The following is a 21,677-nucleotide window of genomic DNA, read 5'->3' as shown; positions in this document are numbered from 1 at the left end:
AGTCAGAGATGTTGCTGATAGATCTCTTTCAACCACCTCCCCTTTTTTTAACAGAAGAAGCCTTTTTTTGAATTAAGTCCATGCCCCTTTTGACCACATCCTTTGGCCTTCAGCCCTGCAGAAAGACAAGCCATAACCAAATCTCTTTACCTGGTGAACCTTTTATCGTCCTGAAATGTCACTCTTAGCAATGCCCTTTGCCTTCACGTCCACTTTGTCGGATAGTGACACAACCGTATCAGCTGTCTTGGTTAGTGTTTGCGGAGTGTATCTTTCGTCCTTTTATTTTCCACCTACATGTGTCCTTATATAGATTTAAGATGTACTTCTTTTTAGCAGGATATAGTGGGTTTTTGTTTTGTTTCTAAATCCAGACTGAAAATTTTTGACTTTAGTTGAAGTATTTAGTCTGTTTACATTTAATACACTAACTGACATATTTGGCTTTAAATCTACCATTTTATTGGCTTTCCTCTTCCCCTCCCCCATTCCTTTATTTCTTCTTTCCCTTTTTATTCCCCCTTTGCCATCTTTTGACTTGATTTGTCTCCGCCTCTGTTGACGTTAGTTTTACTCTATTTTGGGAGCCCTGAAGGCAGTTTGAATTCACCGGCTGCTCCTTGGAAACCCTATAGGGCAGCTCTACTCTGTTCTGTAGAGTCGCTCGCTATGAGTCGGAACAGACTCCGCAGCAACAGGCTTGGTTTTTTGGTTTACCGTCCTTTGGATGGTTGCTTTAGAGCAATGGTCTACTTATCTCTGTTAAGGGCCAGATGGTGTGTGCCAGGTAGTGTGTTGTGGACCACACAAAGTCTCTGCTGCATATTATTCTTTATTTTTGGTTACAACCCCTTTAAAAATATAAAAGCCATTCTTATCCCACAGGCCATACAATAATGTGCTGCAAACTGGATTTGACCTTTGGGCCACAGGATTGGTGACCCCTTCTTTAGAGACTACAACATGCCTCTCTGACATATTAGAGTCTAAGATAACTCTGTTCTTCCACCACTTCCCAGACAGTGCAAGAACCTCAGGGCACTTTAACTCCACACACTCACCTCCTGGCTTGTCTGCAGTTGTCATGTATTCTAATTCTGTCTATGGTTTTGTCTCCATAAATATTGTTATGTTGTAGGGTTAATACTCACTTCCGTTCATCTACGTATCTGTGTTTTCTGTAGTTCACAGCATCTCACATCTTCCCTCTGTGGAGCTCCCTTTAGTGCAGGTCTACTGGTGAGAAATTCCCTTAGTTTTTATTTGTGTGAAAATGTCATACTTTCCCCTTCATTTGTTTTTACATTTTTAAATCATCATAATTGAGGTTTAGCTTGCGTTCAATAAAATGCACCCATTTTAAGCGTACAGTTTAATGAGTTTTGACACAATTATGCACCCATGGAACCACCACAACAATCAAGATATATCCCAAAAAGTTCTCTTGTGCCCCATCCCAGTTAACGTCTTTTCTTAGGCCCCTCTTCCCCCCATTGCAGGCTACCGTTGATCTGCATTTTCTTACTATAGATTAGTCTTTTCTAGAGCTTCTTAGAGAATCGTGAAGTGTGTACTTTTTAGAGCCTGGGGTCTTTCAGTGTAACACCTTTGAGAGGTATCAATACCTACGAGTGAAATGGTGAGTAATATGGTAGGTGCACGTTTAACTTTGTAGGAAAATGTCAAACTGGTTTCCAGGGTATTTCACAACTTCACCTTCCCATCAGTCATCTGTGGCCATGCCAGCTGCACTGCATCCACACCCATACTTGGTCACCTCAGTCTTTAATTCTAGCTACTCTAATGGATGCGCAGTGCTATACCAGTGTGTTTTTCAATTCTCATTTGCCTCAGGAGCCCTGGTGACGCAATGGTAATCGCTTAGCTGCTAACAGGGACTTTGGCAGTTTGAACCCACCAGTGGCCCCACAGGAGAAAATACTTGGCAATGTGTTCCCATGATGATTACAGCCTAGAAAACCCTATGGGGCGGTTCTGCTCTGTCACATGGGGCCACTATGAGTTGAAATCAACTCCACGGCACCCAACAACAATGACTAATGCTGCCTCAGGGTCCTGCCTTTGGAATCGCCAGATGCCTCCCAGGGAGGCAGAGACAGGCTCAAGCCTCTAGGCTCCCTCCACTCCCAGGTCTCGGCCCCATAATCCCTGAAGCCTTGCTCATCTCCCACAGCCCCCAGCACATACACAGCCTTCCTAACTGTTCTCAGTGGGAGAATTGTCTCAATCACCTCACCAGCCATTGCCAGAAGTAGAGCTCACAATGCCATCTAAGCCCTAAGAGGCCATGACTGTACCACGTACCCCAGGATTTACACGTGTCATTGAGGACCTGACTGACTCCAGCTCTGTAGATCACATCACATGGCCGGACAGTGGACAGTGTGAAAACACAGGTCAGAGTGCACAGGCCCTTCTGTGTGTGCACAAATGGGGTCTGGTTTCCAGCCACAGGCCCTTCTGTGTATGGACAAACGGGGTCTGGTTTCCAGCCATGGCTTCTCACAGCGCTTTTCTCATTTTCTTTTCTCCTGACCACTCACGCATAATCCTACAGCCTGGTTGAAAGAAAGATTTCCCCTCGGGCAGTGAAATTGCAAACCATTCAGACTGTTCATATATTACAATTTATAAACTGCAGTTTTCATGCCCACAAATGGACTTGGATTATGCTCACTTGAAATCTGTGAGTGGCTAGAATATAAAGATATTGTATAACAGGAAATTCAGATAGTACTAAGACATATTGAATTGTACATAATTTAAGTAAAGAAAGACTATCTTAGGTGTGTGCCTTGATTTGGTTTCATGAGAATGTTAACATATGGAAAATATTTTCACAAGTCTCTCAAAAATATATCATCTAGCTAGTGCAATAGTTTCCAGTCTTCATTTCAAACAGATTTTTCCCCATAGAGTTGTGCTTTTATATTGCTTGAGAAAGTACAAACATGTACATGTGTTTTATATATATGTATGAGTAGTTTCAATATAGTATTCATTTAGGAAACTACACGTACTTATGGTATACGGGCGTATATATTGAAGGATTCCTTTCAGTAACGTTGTGGACTCTTTCTCCTGGTACCTGACCCCCACAGACTGAGAATCACTGGTCTAGTATATACAGCTTTGTCTTACCCAATATCTAACCATCGTATAGTGACCCAAGTGTTCAAAGGGGTTACTGTAAAAAGAAATGGCTAAGTTCGCTCCTCCATAGTCTTTGTCGATAAACTCTCTGCGTTAAGCCAGTGAACTAGTCCACGGTTCTCCACACCTTCATTGTCACAGTAGTCATTCATGGTAAACAAAGTAGAGTGTACCCAACTTTAATTGAATTTAATGTTGAGATGATCTAAATTTACACAATTACGGATTTTTTAATAATCTTCCCTGTTTAGGAAAACTTACTGTAGACTGTCTTATTTTTGTTTTAGTTTTTCTTATTACATAAATAGTATGTTTTCAACATAGATATGTTATTAAGTACAGATAAGCAAAGTGAAAAAGTTATCCATGATCCCCCTTGCCCCCCGGCCGAGATAATCACTGTTAACAATTTGGTGTAGACCCTTCTAGATTCTTAAGTCTATCTGTGTGTATATTTAGAAAGAAAATACAGCATCCCTTTAGTTAGTGAGTTCTTCCAGTGCGTTGAAAATTACTTAGTTTTGTGCATAAAGAGCTATCTGCAGGAATGGTCACCAAAACGTTTCTAGTGGTTTTTAGATGATGGAGTTTCGGATGATTTATGCTATCTTTTTTGTTATTGGTTGAGTATTTTAGTGAGTTTGTATCATTTTCTTGGAAACCGTAGTTTTCTTTCAGCATTTTACTTACACATAGGTTTATGGCCATCCATCAGGGATTCGTTCCTTGCTCATTGAATGTGTACCGAGCACCTGTTATATGTTAAACATTTTGTGCTACACATTGCCCTATGGAACAGTTCTACTCTGTCACACAGGGGTCACCTTGAGTCGACATCGACTCAGCAGCAGGTTTGAGCTGTTTTGTTTTGTTTTGTTGGCATAGCAGTATGAAGAACATAATCTTTGCTCTCAAAGAGCTGCACATCTAGTTGAAGACATAGCCAGGACAACAGTTGTCATTTACAGCAAAGAGTTCCCAGAATCCTGTGGGAGCATCAAAGCCATCAGCGCCTGGTGGGCCCCTGGGAGCGGATGGAAGGAGGCACCATGGAAATGTCTTCCTCAGCAGGTGTTGAAGGGCTAAGGGTTTTCCCTAAGCCAGGAGAACAGAAGGATGTCCAAACAGATCTGAGCATGTACTGAAGATTTGGGGAACAACAGGTTTAATATTGCTGGAAAGCGGGTGAATTTAGTGAAAGAGGAAGTGGGGAGAACTAGGAAGCAACGTGAGGAAGGTAGCTATGTGCAGACTGCAAAGTGTTCCATGTTCCACTTGTGCTGGCTGGGTTTCCTAGGGAGCGGAGGACAGGCAGAGCCCTGAGGAGGGTGCAGCCCTCCAGATATGAGGAGGGAATGGCTTGGACCAGGCTAGAAGTGCTGGAAGCAATGGAAAAGTGGTCAGATTTTGCATGTATTCACACAGTAGAGCCCTCATGATTCACTGATGACTGACGTGGGGCCAAGAGAAGAAGGAAGACTCCAAGGTCCTTCTCTGTATCATCAGTGGCCAGCCTCAAAACAAAAACCATGCTTGTCTGATTTTAACAGAATGAATTGAGAACTGTTGACTAGAGTGTGGAAGGTGGGCTTAGGGCTTGGAAAGGCAGTAACATAATGACTAGACGTTTCTGGGTACAGACATTAAGGCTAGAATGGGGATAAGGTTTCTGATTTGATTTTGTTTTCCCCAAGATAAGAGAAGGGACCCACAGGAGTCTGGCAGAGAGAGAGCTGGAGTGACAACAACAGTCTGGGAAGAGTGCATGGAGGGGAGGCATGAGCAGTGCAGGCTGGGGGTTTGGACGGTGTGAGGTTGCGAGTTTTCCTTCATACCCTGGGCGGTAAGGGCAGCATTACAGTATAGCCCATGGAATCTTCACTGGGCAAGGGATCTGAGTTGTCCAAGAGATGATGACTAGCCTGGGGCCATACATGAACCAGTGGCCAGGTCCGGGTATAGGGGGCCCATGTTGCTTCCAAAGATGGCAGCAAGGACGGAAAGCATGTCAGAGGAGAGCGTGGGCCACGGGGAAAAGCACCAGGTGGGTGTTTCAGAGCTGGCCCAGAGCCTGAAGGTCCTCACAGGAACTTGGTGAGGATCCTGACGTCCAGGTGCCACATAGCAGGGTCACCAGGGGCACGTGGCTGGTGATGTCTAGGAGAGAAATGCTAGCAGACATTCCGGGAGGTAAAATAAACCCATAGAGACAGTGTGGTGAGGACTTGGAGAAGGTGGCGCGCCTTTTTCAGGAAGGTGTCGCTGGACATCTGCCGTATCTACTTTTGAAGTGCTGCCCGTTTTATTTAAGGCGCGTTTTGCACGTAAGGTTAGCCTTGGTGACTCAGACAGAGACACGAGACGCCAGAGTTACCAGCCACAGCACAGCTGGGATCAGCATTTGGGTTTTCTCATCTCCCAGTTCAGTCATCTAAACTACAGCTCTTTATATTTTTCACATAAACATTGTTGTTGTTAGCTGCCGTGAAGAAAGTCCCCAACTCATGGCAACCCCACACACAATAGAATAAAATGCTGACCGATCCTGTGCCATCTCCACGATCAGTTCTGGATTGGACCATTGTGATCCATAGAATTTTCAGTGGCTGATTTTCCGAATTAGAGTGCCAGGCCTTTCTTCCTAGTCAGTCTTAGTCTAGAAGCTCTGTGAAACCTGTTCAGCATCATAACAACACACAAGTCTCTACTGAGAGATGGGTGGTGGCCGTGCATGAGGTGCGTTGGCTGGAATCAAACCCGGGTCTACCACCCAACTACTACTGCCCCACATAAACCTTAGTCCTTGGTTAACACTGCGGTTTAAGTTTTAAAAGAACCACCTAGATTATTAACATCATCATTTGGGGATTCTAAGAATCTTTCTGAACGAGATGTGGCCTTTCCTTCCTTGACATTTGGGCTGCTCAAGCCCTCCTGTCAGCCCTGCATCAGCCACTGCGGCCTGTCCACACGGAGAGGCTGGGCCTGGGTGTTCTTCAGGATCTGGTTCAGAAAGGGGGACAACGAAATCGTTTCTGAAGCAGTTCTGTTCTCAATGACGTGAAAAGTGAGGAAGCTGGACTCAATTCTGCCTTTCCCATCCCAGGTCGGAGCAGACTGTTGATTGCAGAAGCCACAGCCTGGGTGTTGACTGACTGATTGGTTTCTAGACGGTCGATCTGACATTGTGGTTTCACCATGAGCTGAGTGGAGGAGATCAGTGGAACTTGAGGAAGTTGTCCCAGGCACTGTAGCAGAACTCTAGGTTTGCATTTATCCGCAGTGATTGTCCCAGGACAGCAGTGTTTGAGAGACGACCAAATACACCCTGACCCCCAACCCGACAAAGACTCAGTCTTTGTTGCTGCCCAACATCCGACAGTGACTGAGAGTGGGAGCCAGCCACCCTCCCGCCACCTCATCAGCAGCTCCCACGTCTCAGTCTGCACTTTCCATCAGCCAGGATCAGGCCCTGAGAACCTGGAGCAAACTGCTCACCTCGGTCGTGGGCTCTAACCACAGACCTGGTCGGTCTGTCTGCCTGGGCTCTGGCTCGGCCTGGCACTTCTCCCAGCGATCTGCCATGTCACCGCCCACCACTCCAGGGCTCACCCCTCCACCCCCACCCCTGCAGCGGCGCCCAGGGCTGAGCGTGCGAGGGGGCCCGTCCATTGTGCAGTCGGCCACGTGTGGTGTAGCAAACCGTGACCGTGTGGAACGTAAGGGCGAGAAGTATCCGCAGCCCAGCACTTGGAGGCTTTTCCTTCTCGTCGTCCCCCTCACACGCGTTCTGCGTAATTGTGGCCATACGATATTTACTTCTTAATGCTGCAAAGCAAGCATTTTCCCATGCTACCAAAATGTTCGTGAATAGCAGTTTAACAGCTTGTAGGTATTCCATTGTGGTCGTTCTATAATTCCCTTGATCTTCTCTCTGCCGTTGGTGGTCGGCCACCCCTGACTTCTCTCTCCACCTCCGTGTGCACTGCCATGTCCCCATTCCGTTTCCAGTGTAGTCTCGACTTCCGGAAGTGGGGCTCCTGAGGGGAAGGAGATGAGTGTTTTACTGACCTTCTGGGAAGCACCTGCCAACTCCCACTCCTGACGCATCGCCCACAAGGGCCGCAGGGTACCCGAGTTGCCATCTGGTCTGTAAGAGCCACCAGGACCCTCCTGAGCAGGGCAGCCTGAGGCTCATCCAGACCTTTCCTTTGTGTGCACATGTTTGTCACGGCTGTGGGCCCACTGAAGATGCTGGCCTTCAGCACCCGTCCTGGGTGTGTTGAGTCCAGCAGGGCCCCCTGCCTGTGGCCCTGCACCAGGACCCAGCGTGAATGAACAAACGGAAGTCTATTCAGGAATGAACTTGTCCTTGATGTTGCACAGATTAACGTTAAAAGGAAGAACCACAATAAGCTACTCAGGTTAGCATTTTCTAGAGTGCTGTCCTTTGCACACTTTACTTATTTGTGTTTCTACGAGCCTCAGACAGCAGAGTTTTCGCCTTGTCAGCCAGGTGCTCAGACATCCACGTTCTTCTCCATCCACAGCACGTTCTCTTCCATCCACACGGCTTCCACGTTCTCCTCCATCCACACGGCTTCCGTGTTCTCCTCCATCCACACGACTTCCGTGTTCTCCTCCATCCACACCACGTTCTCCTCCATCCACACGGCTTCCGCATTCTCCTCCATCCGCACGGTTTCCGCATTCTCCTCCATCCACACGGCTTCCGTGTTCTCCTCCATCCACACGGCTTCCGTGTTCTCCTCCATCCACACCACGTTCTCCTCCATCCACACAGCTTCCACGCAGAAGGCAGACAGCTGCCTCCGGTAATAGTCCTTGAACTGTAAGAGGGTCAGCTTTTTTGCTGCGTGTTGGACGATCTTGTAAATCATTTTATTAAAAAGGTTTTCAGTAAATGTGTCTCTCGTCTGGATGTAGGACCCAAGACAACACTGGTGCACCGAGGACTCCAACCAGTCCAACCAGTGACACCCTCTCAGCACCGCCTTGCCTCCTGCATCCCCATGATGTGTCCCTTCAGTGGCAGCCAGGCTGTTTGTGTGTATTTCATAAAGAAACTTTGCCCTCGCGGGGGGCACCCACCCTCGGCACACCTGCTCCAGGACGTGGCTCAGGTGCAGTTTATCAGAGAGCGGCATCTTTGCTCTGCCATGGTCATTAGCCAGTGTCTCCCTAGGCTTCTGACTCCTGGTGCATGGCAGGCAGACTGGCCGCAGCACACAGCCTGAGCAATGGCACTTTTCATTCGAGAGGGGGGAAGAATGGGACAGTCGTATAGGACAGGAAGCCAGAGCCTCTCGGCTCTCCTGTGCTGAGCTGAGCCTTGAAGGCTTGGTTTCTCCTATATGGTGCAAATCCTTAAAGGTCACACACACACACATACACATCACACCATATACCCTTACACACACACATGCACATACACGCATATATACACAGACACACACATGCACACATACACATATAAACACATGCACAGATATGTATATACCTACATATACACATGCACACATAAACATACCACACACATATACACACGTATACACATACATGTGTACACACACATACACCTATAAACTCACACACACAACCAAGTAAAATTGCTCTCTAAATTGTCCACACCATGATCAATAACTTGACTGGGTTTGCAAAGTGTCTTTGGGTAGAACGGAATCTGCTGCTGAGGTAAATGTTTTTCCTTGAACCTGGACATCTTTTTGCCACGACGTCTGACATCTTGGAGCGACCAGGCTGAGTCAGCTTATAGTCATTTCTCACCTGACTTTTTCTTGTCTTATCACTAAGCCTACGTGAGGAAACAGGAAGAATTTAGTCCTAGAGGCTTTAGTAGATGAGAAAGCACATGTGTGCAGAAACACACGTACATTCCTTCTTCCTTTTTTATGCTGAGAAATCAGCTTAGCTCAGCCCCCCGTTACTGAGGCATCCAGAGGCAGTGCCATTGAGTGGGCAGCTGTCATGGGAACTATTACTCTGTCAAGGCGTATACACAGCAGGACTCACACTCTAGACTCTGAGGAAGCTACCGTGAACATTTCCTTTGGGGAGAAAGGGAAGGGTTGAATGTAATGACACCTGCGGCGTAGCAGGTAAACTTGAGCTCATGCGCAGTGGAGTGCCCCCCAACACTTCTGATCCCCATGCTGTGTGGTATTTTCCTCCACAGTGCGTGCCCCACTTGGCACAGTGCCTGCGTACTCGTGATGATTGGCTTGTTAGCTGCCCTCCACTAGAGCGTGCGCTCACGAGCAGGCGCACGGGCCTCTGTAAATATTGGGGTCACTGATCCCAGCACCAGGATAGTGCTGTGCATGTTGCAGCTGCTCAAACACACGTGTCAAGTGAGTGGACAAGAAGGCAACTGAAGAACAAGATCTCCTTGGGGCACTCTCAGGGAGGCATGGTGATAGGGCTGCGATGCAGGATGGGGGGCCAACCCCTTCACAGCAAAGCCCAGGCCTGCCCTCTGGGCCCTGTCAGCGACCTCCCTCGGATGTGGAGCTCACGGGAGCCTGGGTGTCACAGGGTTGGCCCATACATCCAGGGGCTCCAGGGAAACTGGGTTATATAGATGTGGGGGAGGGAGGGAAGCCGAAGGTGGAGGCTGGGCTTTCACAATGGGGGCAATGCTGTGTGCACTTTTGTCCTCCTTAGAAGGGATCAGTGTCTGAGTGGGAAAGTCACTGAGAGGCAGGAGGCTGTCTAGTGGTGCCGAGCCCCTCCTGCCTCAGTTTGAGCCTCCAGCTTTCCTTCCCACCCTATCTCCCCCCCGCCCCCACCTTCTCCAGTGGCCCCAACATCACAAATCAGGGCGCATGTCTTCCAGGATCCCCGGGCGGCTGAACGACCGGCGTACGCCACTGGGTGAGCTGAACTGGATCTTCACGGCCATCACGGACACTATCGCCTGGAACGTGCTCCCCCGAGGTGAGGAGGGGAAGGCCCCAACAGCCAAGCTGCCCCTCCCCAGGGAGGACAATGGACAGGCTTGGGGTGCTGAGGAGGAGGAGGCAGGAGCCTGCGTGGCTTCTGTGGGGGTGGAGTGAGCACAAGTGCATATGTACGGATGGATGGACATGTGTGTATCTGTTTATGCGTGCATGTATGTGTGCGCGGACGGACAGACGTGTGTGTATCTGTATGTGTGTGTGTATGTGTGTACATACAGATGAATGGACATGCATGTATCTGTGCACGTATGTGTGTACATACGGATTGACGTGTATCTGTATATGTGTGCATGTATGTATAGACGGAGGGGTATATGTGTATCTATATGTGTGTGTACGTACGTATAGATGGACATGTGTTTATCTGTATTTGTGCGTGTATCTGTGTGTACGTATGTACAGATGGATGTGTATCTGTATATGTGCATGTATGTGTGTACGGACAGATGGACGTGTGTATATCTGTATGTGCATGCATGTGTGTACATACGTACGGGTGGACATGTATGTATCTATATGTGTGTGTGTACAGACGGACATATGAACATGTGTATCTGTATATGTGTGCCTGTATGTGTGTACGGATGGACGGACGTGTGTATCTGTATATGTGTGTGTGTACATACATACGGATGGACGTGAGTATATCTGTATACGTGTGCGTGTATGTGTGTACGGATGGGCATACATGTATGTATCTGTATATGTGTGCATGTATGTGTGTACGGACAGACGGACATGTGTATCTGTATACGCGTGCGTGTGCGTGTACGTATGGATGGACAGACATGTATTTGTATATGTGTGCGTGTACATTTTTATGTACATATGGACGGACGTGTGTACCTGTATATGTGCATGTATGTGTGTACGTATGGATGGACAGACGTGTGTATGTTGCCAGTGGGGAATGTGCATATTAGTCCCAACTTGCTTGTAATAATTTTTGGTGGAAGCACGTTTGTGTCTTTGGCTTCAGTGCTGGACCTGAGTCTCAGAGTACCCTTTGTCTTGTCTGCCCTCAGATCTCTTCCAGAAGCTCTTCCGACAGGACCTGCTGGTGGCAAGTCTGTTCCGAAATTTCTTGTTAGCAGAAAGGATCATGAGGTCCTACAACTGCACCCCAGTGAGCAGCCCGCGACTGCCCCCCACATACATGCATGCCATGTGGTAAGTGCCCCTCACCAGGCTGCGCTGGCACACTGGTCGGTTTCTTTGAAGCCTGTGCCCTTTCCCACTTCTGCAGTAGCCTATGTTTAACACGATTACATTATGCAAACCAGGAAGAGGTAAAACCAGCTTGGAGCCCCTAAGTTGTTCTGACAAGTAAAGCCTTCCCTAAAGAGCTCTGTCAACAGAAACGCAGGTCTCCTCCAGATGTACCCCAGCCTGGGACGGACTGTTACAAGCCGGGCCGGGTCCTCCAGAGGCCTCGCAGCTCTGTGACTCAGGTCAGGGCAGGGGGTGAGGGATGGGCCTTTTGCAAATGAGACTCCGACCTTGCAGAGAAAGGTCACAGTTAAAGAATTACCAACCAAATTTATGGAGCGCCTACTGATTGCTCCAGGGAGTCAGAACTGCTGGGTTTGTGGCCACTGGGTGTAATTTGTATGCATGCGTTGCACACACACAGGCATGTAATCGCTTATGACTGGATTATAAGTGTCCCCCATTGCTGGACCACTGTTGCATACACCAGTAATAGAAGTAGTGACAGTGACAATAATGTGACTTGACTTTAGTCTAGGCATCACATCTGAAGACATTGGTTTCTTCCTGCCTCCTGCTTTCCTAACCCAATCAGCGTTTGAGAAAGTACTGAGATGGAATGATACCAAAGGAAAACAAGTCTTAACTGTAGCCGTCGGTGGAAGAAACCCTAATATAAATACTTAACAAGGACGATCCATTTGTGCTTAGCCTTAAAAATCTTTTATGGTGTACTTTTATGCTCAGGTTTATTTCAGTCTGTGACTTTGTAAATTACCTGTGTGACACTTTCCTCCAACGCTGGAAGGCTGGGGAAGCACAGAGTCTGTGGAAGTGCTACCACCTTCTATTCTGGGAAATCAAGGGTTAAACACTCTGTTTCATGCGGTAATTTCCTGTATGTTACACAGCAGTGGGCTGTAAGCAGGAGAGTTAGAGCTTACCATCCCTGTGCTTTTGAAGAATTTGTAGATGGAACGAGAGCACTGTTACAGAGAAACAAACCAGAGAAGGCCGCTCCAGAAGAATCAGCTTCGCAATGATATTTAAAATGTATAAACAAAATATCAGACCCCAACAAACTCCTTGTCCATCCCTCGGTAAATGACAGGATTATAAGGAAGTTGGCAGCAGGAGAAGCTGTTATGATCCTCAATCAGAAGGGAGAGACTCACACCCCCCACACGGCCTCGTCCCTTAGGAAACACCATGTCTTAGATCCTCCTTCCCCTGAGCCAGGCTTTTGTAAAAAGTCTATTATGAAAAAAGAAAAAAGGAACAGAATCGGGTCAGTGCTGCGTCAGGTCTTGGATGGAAAATCAGCTAAGTGGTAGGAATAGCGTCCTGCGGGCCACCCCGGTGTGGAGGGCCTTATGGGGCGCTGGCGCCACGCTGGGGAGCCCGTCCTGCAGGAGGGGGCAATGCCTGGTGGACACAGGCCGCCGGCCTCAATGGCGAGAGGTGGCCTGCTCTCCCTCCTCCTCCCTTCTACCTGGTGACCCCAGACATCAGCCCAGGGCAGCGGTTCTCCTTCCATGTATGCTTTCTTTGGGTGTGAAAATGCCTGCTGAGTGATGTGCTCAGCTACATGGAGGAAACAAGGAATCGTGCTGTTGGAGGAGGTGGTAAGGCCTGAGCTGGAGCAGAGAACAGCAAGGGCAGGTGGGGATGCGGGGAGGGCCAGACTTAGCACCGTGGCACTGGGCCATCATTCTAGAGGCCATTTCCATAGTGGCTGCAGAGTATTTCTGAGTCTGGAGCATGTGTGAGTGCTGCTCTGTGTGAGGTCCCAAGTTCAGACATACAGAAGCTTGTCATAACCTGCCTGTCTGTGATTGCTGTCTTTCCGTGCTGGCCCAGAAGCCTGGGAATATGGCCCTTCCTGAGAACTGGGTTCCCTGGGTTAACACTGGTAAACACACTCAACTGCCATCTGAAAGGTTGGAGGTTCCGGTCCATGGAAGTAAAGCCTGGCGATCTACTTCCAGGAAATCAGCCGTTGAAAACCCTATGGAGCACAGTTCTACTCTGACACACACTGAGTTGCTGTGAGTCAGTCAACTCGACGGCAGCTGGGTTTTTTATCCTGAGAATGGGCCTCCCAGCAGTCTCATGAAGTACTTCCTTACTTGTGTTTATTTGTTGTGCCTGAGGAACAGCCATTAGCGTGGCAATCCACAAGGCCAGCTTGTTGTTTTGGGGTGCATCAAGTCAACTCCAATTCATGGCAACCCTATAGGACAGAGTGGAGCTGCCCCATAGGGTTTCCAAGGCTGTACCTCTTTATGGAAGCAGACTGCCACGTCTTTCTCCCTCGGAGCTGCTGATGGGTTTGAACCCCTTATCCTTCAATTAGCAGCCAAGCGCTTAACCACTGCGCCATCAGGGCTGCTTAAGCGCCGGGGAAACAAGGAGAAAGGGCCATGTGAGTGTTCCAGGGATGTGGAATTGCTCTCAGCCATCATGAGTGTCTTTTCCAACTTTCTGGGGCACACCAGGAGGTTGTGGGCTGACACAGACCCCGAGAAGACTTGAGTGTCATTCATGGGTCAGCTCATTGCCCTCCGTCCTGCACAGCACCATCTGGTTCCATGCCCTCCCTTGTCCTTTCAGGCAAACGGCAGCCATTGTGGGTCGGGCTGCAGGAGGCAGACTGTAAGATGGAGGGTGAGGTCGGAGTAGTGGGGGGACCCCAAGATGGAGGGTGGGGTCAGGGTGCCGGGGGACCCCGAGATGGAGGGTGGGGTTGGGGTGATGCGGGACCCCAAGATGGAAGTGGAGTTGGGGTAGCAGGAACCCTGAAATGGAGGGGGGGGTGGGGCACCCTGAGATGAAGGGTGCTGTCAGGGTGGCGGGGTGTACCCTGAAATGGAGGGCAGGGTCTGGGTGGCGGGGGAGAGCCCTGGGGACCCACCCAGATGGGCAGGGAGAAGGCCAAGCCGTGATGCAGCCTCCAGGGCTCACCTCAGCCAGCCTTGCCTCAGGAAAATCTGGAGCTGGGGTGACCCTCAGAGCCGACCCCGTTAAGGCAAGAGCCAGCTGTCATCCCCTATTGTCAGTCAGGCCCCAGACTCAGGCCACCCACAGGGGCTGCCCGCCACAAGCAACTGAAGGAAGCCCCATCCCAAGGGACCTGGCTGCACACCCCTCACCAGCATCTTGGCCGGCCTCGCTGCAGAGAGCTTCCGCACAGCCTGCGTGGGGCGCCACTGCCCCGTCCCTGTCATGGCGATGGCAGATCGGCGGAGATTAGAAGCAGAAGTTCTCTCATGGTGTTCTCTTCATTGGCTCCCATCCACCCTGTTTGCCAGAACACATTTCCCCTCTTCTTCCAGAAGAGTGAGTCTCTCCCCAGTTGGTTTTGCAGAGCTTGTCACCAGCCCCTGCTCAGGTCTACTGGGGCAGCTACAGGGTTGGCTCAGAATGAAGCAGCCACTGCCCCGCCCCTGCTGTGCAGGCCCCTCCCCACTGGAGCTTCAGTTCCCTGACCCTTCAGACTACCGCATGCTCATGCTTCATGGAGGGGAGTTCTGGTCCTGGCCTGTGTCTTCAGAAATCCCAGTCGTAAAAACAGCATTCCCGTTGTTCTCAGCTGAGCTGAAGGACGCCCATCCTGTGATTGTCAGGGGAAAGGGGTTTCCAGCCCCAGCAGAGAGTGGGAAGGAGCAAGACCTCCTCCTCTCCAGCCCGTCTGCCTCCCAGTGCATGAATTCATTTGTTGGACTTTATTGTTTTCTCATCATTTCGTTTGATAGACATCTCAGGCGAAGGTGTTTGAAATATTTAAAATGAAGTAAGCCAAGGGGAGGGAAAGCATAAATACTAAGTGATGGTTCAACGGTAGAGATGGGCAGGAGGTCCGGCCAGGCACCCTGGGTCCAGGGGGGCAGACTGTGGCTACTGCACTAGTCAAGCCTACACAGCTTACACCAGGCGCTGTGGGTCCGAGGGACAGACCTGTGGCTACTGCGCTGGCCGAGCCTATGCGGCTGACGCCAGGCGTCCTGGGTCCAGGGGACAGACCTGTGGCTACTCCACTGGCTGAGCCTGTGCGGCTGACACCAGGCACCTGGGGTCCAGGGGACAGATCTGTGGCTACTCCACTGGCTGAGCCTGTGCAGCTGACACCAGGCACCTGGGGTCCAGGGGACAGATCTGTGGCTACTCCACTGGCTGAGCCTGTGCGGCTGACACCAGGCACCTGGGGTCCAGGGGACAGACCTGTGGCTACTGCGCTGGCTGAGCCTGTGCGGCTGACACCAGGCACCTGGGGTCTAGGGGACAGACCTGTGGCTACTCCACTGGCTGAGCCTGTGCGGCTGACACCAGGCACCTGGGGTCCAGGGGACAGACCTGTGGCTACTGCGCTGGCCGAGCCTATGCGGCTGACGCCAGGCGTCCTGGGTCCAGGGGACAGATCTGTGGCTACTCCACTGGCTGAGCCTGTGCGGCTGACACCAGGCACCTGGGGTCCAGGGGACAGACCTGTGGCTACTGCGCTGGCTGAGCCTGTGCGGCTGACGCCAGGCACCTGGGGTCCAGGGGACAGATCTGTGGCTACTGCACTGGCTGAGCCTGTGCGGCTGACACCAGGCACCTGGGGTCCAGGGGACAGACCTGTGGCTACTCCACTGGCTGAGCCTGTGCGGCTGACACCAGGCACCTGGGGTCCAGGGGACAGATCTGTGGCTACTGCACTGGCTGAGCCTGTGCGGCTGACACCAGGCACCTGGGGTCCAGGGGACAGATCTGTGGCTACTCCACTGGCTGAGCCTGTGCGGCTGACACCAGGCACCTGGGGTCCAGGGGACAGACCTGTGGCTACTCCACTGGCTGAGCCCGTGCGGCTGACACCAGGCACCTGGGGTCCAGGGGACAGATCTGTGACTACTGCGCTGGCTGAGCCCGTGCGGCTGACACCAGGCACCTGGGGTCCAGGGGACAGACCTGTGGCTACTCCGCTGGCTGAGCCCGTGCGGCTGACACCAGGCACCTGGGGTCCAGGGGACACACCTGTGGCTACTGCACTGGCTGAGCCTGTGCGGCTGACACCAGGCACCTGGGGTCCAGGGGACAGATCTGTGGCTACTCCACTGGCTGAGCCTGTGCGGCTGACACCAGGCACCTGGGGTCCAGGGGACAGACCTGTGGCTACTGCGCTGGCTGAGGAGGTGGCCACGCTGTGGCCTGTCTGCTGAGGCTGGAACACATCTTTACTCTGTACAGACTGTTTTGGGGTTTTTTAGGATTTTGTTTTTTTATCACCACGTGGCCAAAGGAACATTATGTGCTTTGGATTTTTTTCCTTTTTTTTAAACTCAAATCCCAAGTATATCTCTTGCATACTCTTCTGGCAGTCTACCTGGAAGCAAAGAAGCCATTTTGCTAGTTACTCCACCTTGTAGAAATGAGTACTTAAAGTGCAGATAACTCACAGTAAACTTGGATTTAGTAAAAGAACAGTGAGTTTGAGAGCCCAGGGGGGAAGTGTGCTAAAATGAAACGGATTGTATGCTGAAAGAAAGAAAAATCTAATTTTCTAATTAAGTACACATTGTGAGAAAAAGAAAACCTTTTGGTTTTTTTCTGGTGGACAAGTTGCTATAGTTAAGAAATCCCTCCAAGCATCACAAGGTGAAAATGGAAATCCTGCATCTGAAAAAGAATTAGGAAGTACATTCATTATCTAAAGGAGCCTTGGTGGTGCAGTGCTTAAACACTCAGCTGCTAACCAAAAGAACGGCGGTTTGAACCTACGAGCAGCTCCTTGGGGAGAAAGACGTGGTGATTTGCTTCTGTAAAAATTATAACCTTGGAAACCCTGTGGGGCAGTTCTGCTCTGTCCTGTAGGGTCACTAAGAGTCGAAATCGACTCAACAGCAGCAGGTTTGGTTTTTTTATTATTATTATTCATTATCTAAGGATCCTTCATGGTGTAATGGGTAAGTGCTCAGCTACTAATTGAAAGGTTGGTGGTTCAAACCCACCCGGTGGCCCCATGGGAGAAAGACCTGGTGATCTGCCCCTGTAAAGATTACAGCCTAATAATCCTTATGATACAATTCTACTCCGTCACTCGGAGTCACTGTGAGTCAAAAATTGACTCGAGGGCACCTAACAACAGCAATTTATTATCTATTGCCAAGTGACAATATTATGACACACTTACTGGCTTAAACTAATGTACATTTTGGCTGTGATTACCGTGAGTCAGGAGTCTGGGCACAGCTGGGCTGGGTCGTCTGCTCAGGATCTTACCAAGTACAAGGCCATCCATAGGCCCTTGCCATGCAGACCCCGCAACATGGCCTCCTACTTCCTCAGAACCAGCAAGGAAGCTAGAGACTGCAGCAAGGGGGTGCCACAGTCCTGTGAAATGTGACCACATAATTACATACGCCCATCACGCACAGCTTGTCACTCTGTGATGTTTTGTTGGTTACAGCCAAGTCACAGCCCTGCCCACACTCAGGGGAGGAGTCCCACCAGGAGATAGGGTCATGGAACCACGAGCCATAAGAGTCTCCCTGCTGTAAGGAGCATCTTGCAGGCGATCCCAGAAGCAGCTCCAAGTGCTCATTTGATGTTCTCAAGGCAGAACATCAGCTGGGAAGGCAGTGGGGCCACTGGGCAAACAGAGTGTACTGGGTAAGGGGAGAGAGAGAGGAAACAGTGGAACCTAAAAAATGACCTGCCTTGTCTTTATTGAGGCAAAGTTGTGGTTGTTAGAAGCAGACAAGTCATTGTAAGTATCCACAAGTGCCTGCTGTGTATCGGGTAGAAAGAAGACAGGGAGAATGAGAACAAAATGGTGGTGGTGCTCTTGCCAGGGCAATGGAATTGCTGCGGTCGCTTTCCATTATAAAAACCAAAACAACCAAACCCACTGCCGTTGAGTTGATTCCAACTCATAGCAAACCTATAGGACAGAGTAGAACTGCCCTATAGGATTTCCCAGACTGTAATCTTTACGGAAACAGATTACCAGATCTATCTCCTGCAGAGCAGCTGGTGGGTTCAAACCGCCCACCTTTTGGTTAGCACCCCAGTGCTTAACCACTATACCACCAGGACTCCTTCTCTATTGTAAAAATTGGTAGATATTACCTTTGTAATTAAAAGTCCACATATAGGTTTTCTAAGCCTTTGAAACACTAAGAGCTATTTTTAAAAATCAAGTCATGATGAAGACATTATTCGTCATAAATACAAAACTGAAGACAACCACAAAGAGGTCTAACAATTCCATAACTCAAAAACCAAGAAAAACATAACGACTCAGCAAACAAATTTGACTACTATGAAAATGAGGAACACACAATTTACAAAGAAAAACGTCTCAGCACAAAAAAGTAAGTGGAAAAATGAAATTGTCAACAACACACACAAAAAGGCAACAAAATGACAGCACTAAACACATTCTTATCTATAATTACACTGAATGTAAATGGACTAAATGCACCAGTAAAGAGACAGAGTCTTCGACTGGATAAAGAAACTCGATCCGTCTATATGGTGCCTACAAGAGACACACCTTAGACTTAGAGACACAAACAAACCAAAACCCAAAGGATGGAAAAAATTTTTTCAAGCAAACAACAATCAAAAGAGCAGGAGTAGCAATATTAATTTCTGACAAAATAGACTTCAGCATTAAATCCACCACAAAGGATAAAGAAGGGCACTACATAATGATTAAAGGGACAATTGACCAGGAAGATATAACCATATTAAATATTTATGCACCCAGTGACAGGGCTCCAAGATACACAAAACAAACTTTAACAGAACTGAAAGGTGAGATAGACACCTCCACAATTATAGTAGGAGACTTCAACACACCACTTTTGGAGAAGGATAGGACTTCCGGTAAGAAGCTCAATAGAGACACGGAAGACCAAATTGCTACAATCAACCAACTTGACCTCACAGACCTATACAGAACACTCCACCCAACAGCTGCAAAATATACTTTTTTTTCTAGTGCACATGGAACATTCTCTAGAATAGATCACATATTAGGTCATAAAACAAACCTTTGCAGAATCTAAAACATCGAAATATTACAAAGCATCTTCTCAGACCACAAGGCCATAAAAGTGGAAATCAATAACAGAAAAATCAGGGAAAAGAAATCAAATACTTGGAAACTGAACGATACCCTGCTCGAAAAAGACTGGGTTATAGAAGACATTAAGGAGGGAATAAAAAAATTCATAGAATGCAACGAGAATGAAAACACTTCCTATCAAAACCTCTGGGACACAGCAAAAGCAGTGCTCAGAGGTCAATTTATATCGATAAATGCACACATACAAAAAGAAGAAAGAGCCAAAATCAGAGAATTGTCCCTACAACTTGAACAAATAGAAAGCGAGCAACAAAAGAATCCCTCAGGCAGCAGAAGAAAACAAATAATAAAAATTAGAGCTGAACGAAATGAAATAGAGAACAGAAAAACAATTGAAAGAATTAACAAAGTCAAAAGCTGGTTCTTTGAAAAAATTAACAAAATTGATAAACCATTGGCCAGACTGACTAAAGAAATACAGGAAAGGAAACAAATAACCCGAATAAGAGACGAGATAGGCCATATCACAACAGACCCAACTGCAATTAAAAGAATCATATCAGATTATTACAAAAAAAAATTGTACTCTAACAAATTTGCAAACCTAGAAGAAATGGATGAATTCCTAGAGAAACAAAACTGAAGACAAGCAGAAGAAATAAGAGAGCGCCTCTTTCCATGACATGTGGAGCTCATAGAGCTCCCTAGGGTTTAGTGCCTGGACTTGATGTCATTTGATAGCTTTAGGGTAATGTGGTAAGCGCTCATTAAAATCCCAAGTTGAAAAGTATTTACAATTGGATTTCATGCTATATTTGACACATACACCAAAGGGAATTATCACTATTAAAATACTAAGTTGCAGGGAGGGTTTAATTTAACAAATAGTTGCACACCGCTGTGTACAAGGCACTGGGCTTTGTAGGCCTTGTAAAGAACACAAGAAGCTATCCTAGAAAGCATTAAATAACGCTGGATATTTATTGAGGATGGAAACCCTGGTGGCTTAGTGGTTAAGAGTTTGGCTGCTAACCAAAAGGTCAGCAGTTCGAATCTACCAGGCGTTCCTTGGAAACCCTGTGGAGCACTTCTATTCTGTCCTATAGGGTCACTATGAGTCGGACTCGACTTGACGGTAACAGGTTTGGGTTTTGTTTTTGGTTGATTTATTGAGGGTTGGGTACTGGGTACCTGGCCCCAAGCAGACCCCACAGCCTCTGCCTCAAGGAGCTGGGACCAGTCAAGAGACACTGTTTTAGAGCAGCCCCTAGCCTGTGTGCAGTGATGTTCTCCTCTCTGCCCCCCACACCCACAACAGAGGTGGGCTTCCATCACCTGCCCTGCCCAAGCCCAGCCCATGGGCCCCTATGACCAAAGAAACCAGAGTTTGCTGGCCAGCATCAGGAATCCCCACACCCCCACATGTCTGTCAGTTTGTCATACTGTGGGGACTTCCGTGTTGCTGTGATGCTGGAAGCTATGCCACCGGTATTCAAATAGTGGCAGGGTCACCCATTGCAGACAGGTTTCAGCTGAGCTTCTAGACTAAGATTAAGAAAAAGGACCCAGCAGTCTGTTTCTGAAAAGAATTAGCCAGTGAAAACCTCATGAATAACAGCAGAACATTGTCTGATACAGTGCCAGAAGATGAGCCCCCCAGGTTGAAAGGCACTCAAAAGACGACTGGGCAAGAGTTGCCTCCTCAAAGTAGAGTTAACCTTAATGACATGGATGGAGTCAAGCTTTTGGGACCTTGACAATCATGTGGCACAATTCAAAATGAGAAGAAACAGCTGCAAACATCCATTAATAATTGGAACGTGGAATATACAAAGTATGAGTCTAGGAAAATCGGAAATTGTCAAAAATGAAATGGAACGCATAAACATCATTAGTTTTTTAGGCATTAGTGAGCTGAAATGGACTAGTATTGGTCGTTTTGAATTGGACAGTCATACGGCCTACTATGCCAAGAATGACAGCTTGAAGAGGAATGATGTTGCATTCATCCTGAAGTACGACACCGTCAGTGATAGGATAATATCCATATGCCTATGAGGAAGACCAGTCAATACAACTATTATTCAAATTTACGCACCAACTACTAAAGCTAAAGATGAAGAAATTGAAGTTTTTACCAGCTTTTGCAGTCTGAAATTGATCAAACATTCAGTCAGGATGCATTGATAATTACTAGTGATTGGAATTCTAAAGTTGGAAAC

The 21,677-nt window shown here is 48.3% G+C and overlaps 1 protein-coding gene across 6 annotated transcripts in view; it reads left to right on the top strand.

The window, feature by feature from the left end:
- Positions 1–21,677, top strand: part of RPTOR (regulatory associated protein of MTOR complex 1) — a 444,673-nt gene that overhangs the window by 288,830 nt on the left and 134,166 nt on the right. For all 6 annotated transcript variants that reach the window (XM_064270591.1, XM_064270592.1, XM_064270594.1 and 3 more), the window contains 2 exons: positions 10,052–10,152; positions 11,201–11,345. In XM_064270591.1, the coding sequence (XP_064126661.1) occupies positions 10,052–10,152; positions 11,201–11,345 (246 nt within the window). The remainder of the gene's footprint in view (positions 1–10,051; positions 10,153–11,200; positions 11,346–21,677) is intronic.

The sequence above is a fragment of the Loxodonta africana genome, chromosome 18, assembly GCF_030014295.1.
Source record: "Loxodonta africana isolate mLoxAfr1 chromosome 18, mLoxAfr1.hap2, whole genome shotgun sequence".
NCBI classification, from domain to species: domain Eukaryota; kingdom Metazoa; phylum Chordata; class Mammalia; order Proboscidea; family Elephantidae; genus Loxodonta; species Loxodonta africana.
The sequence above is the reverse complement of the archived record's forward strand: the minus strand, read 5'-3'. Positions and strand labels throughout refer to the sequence as shown.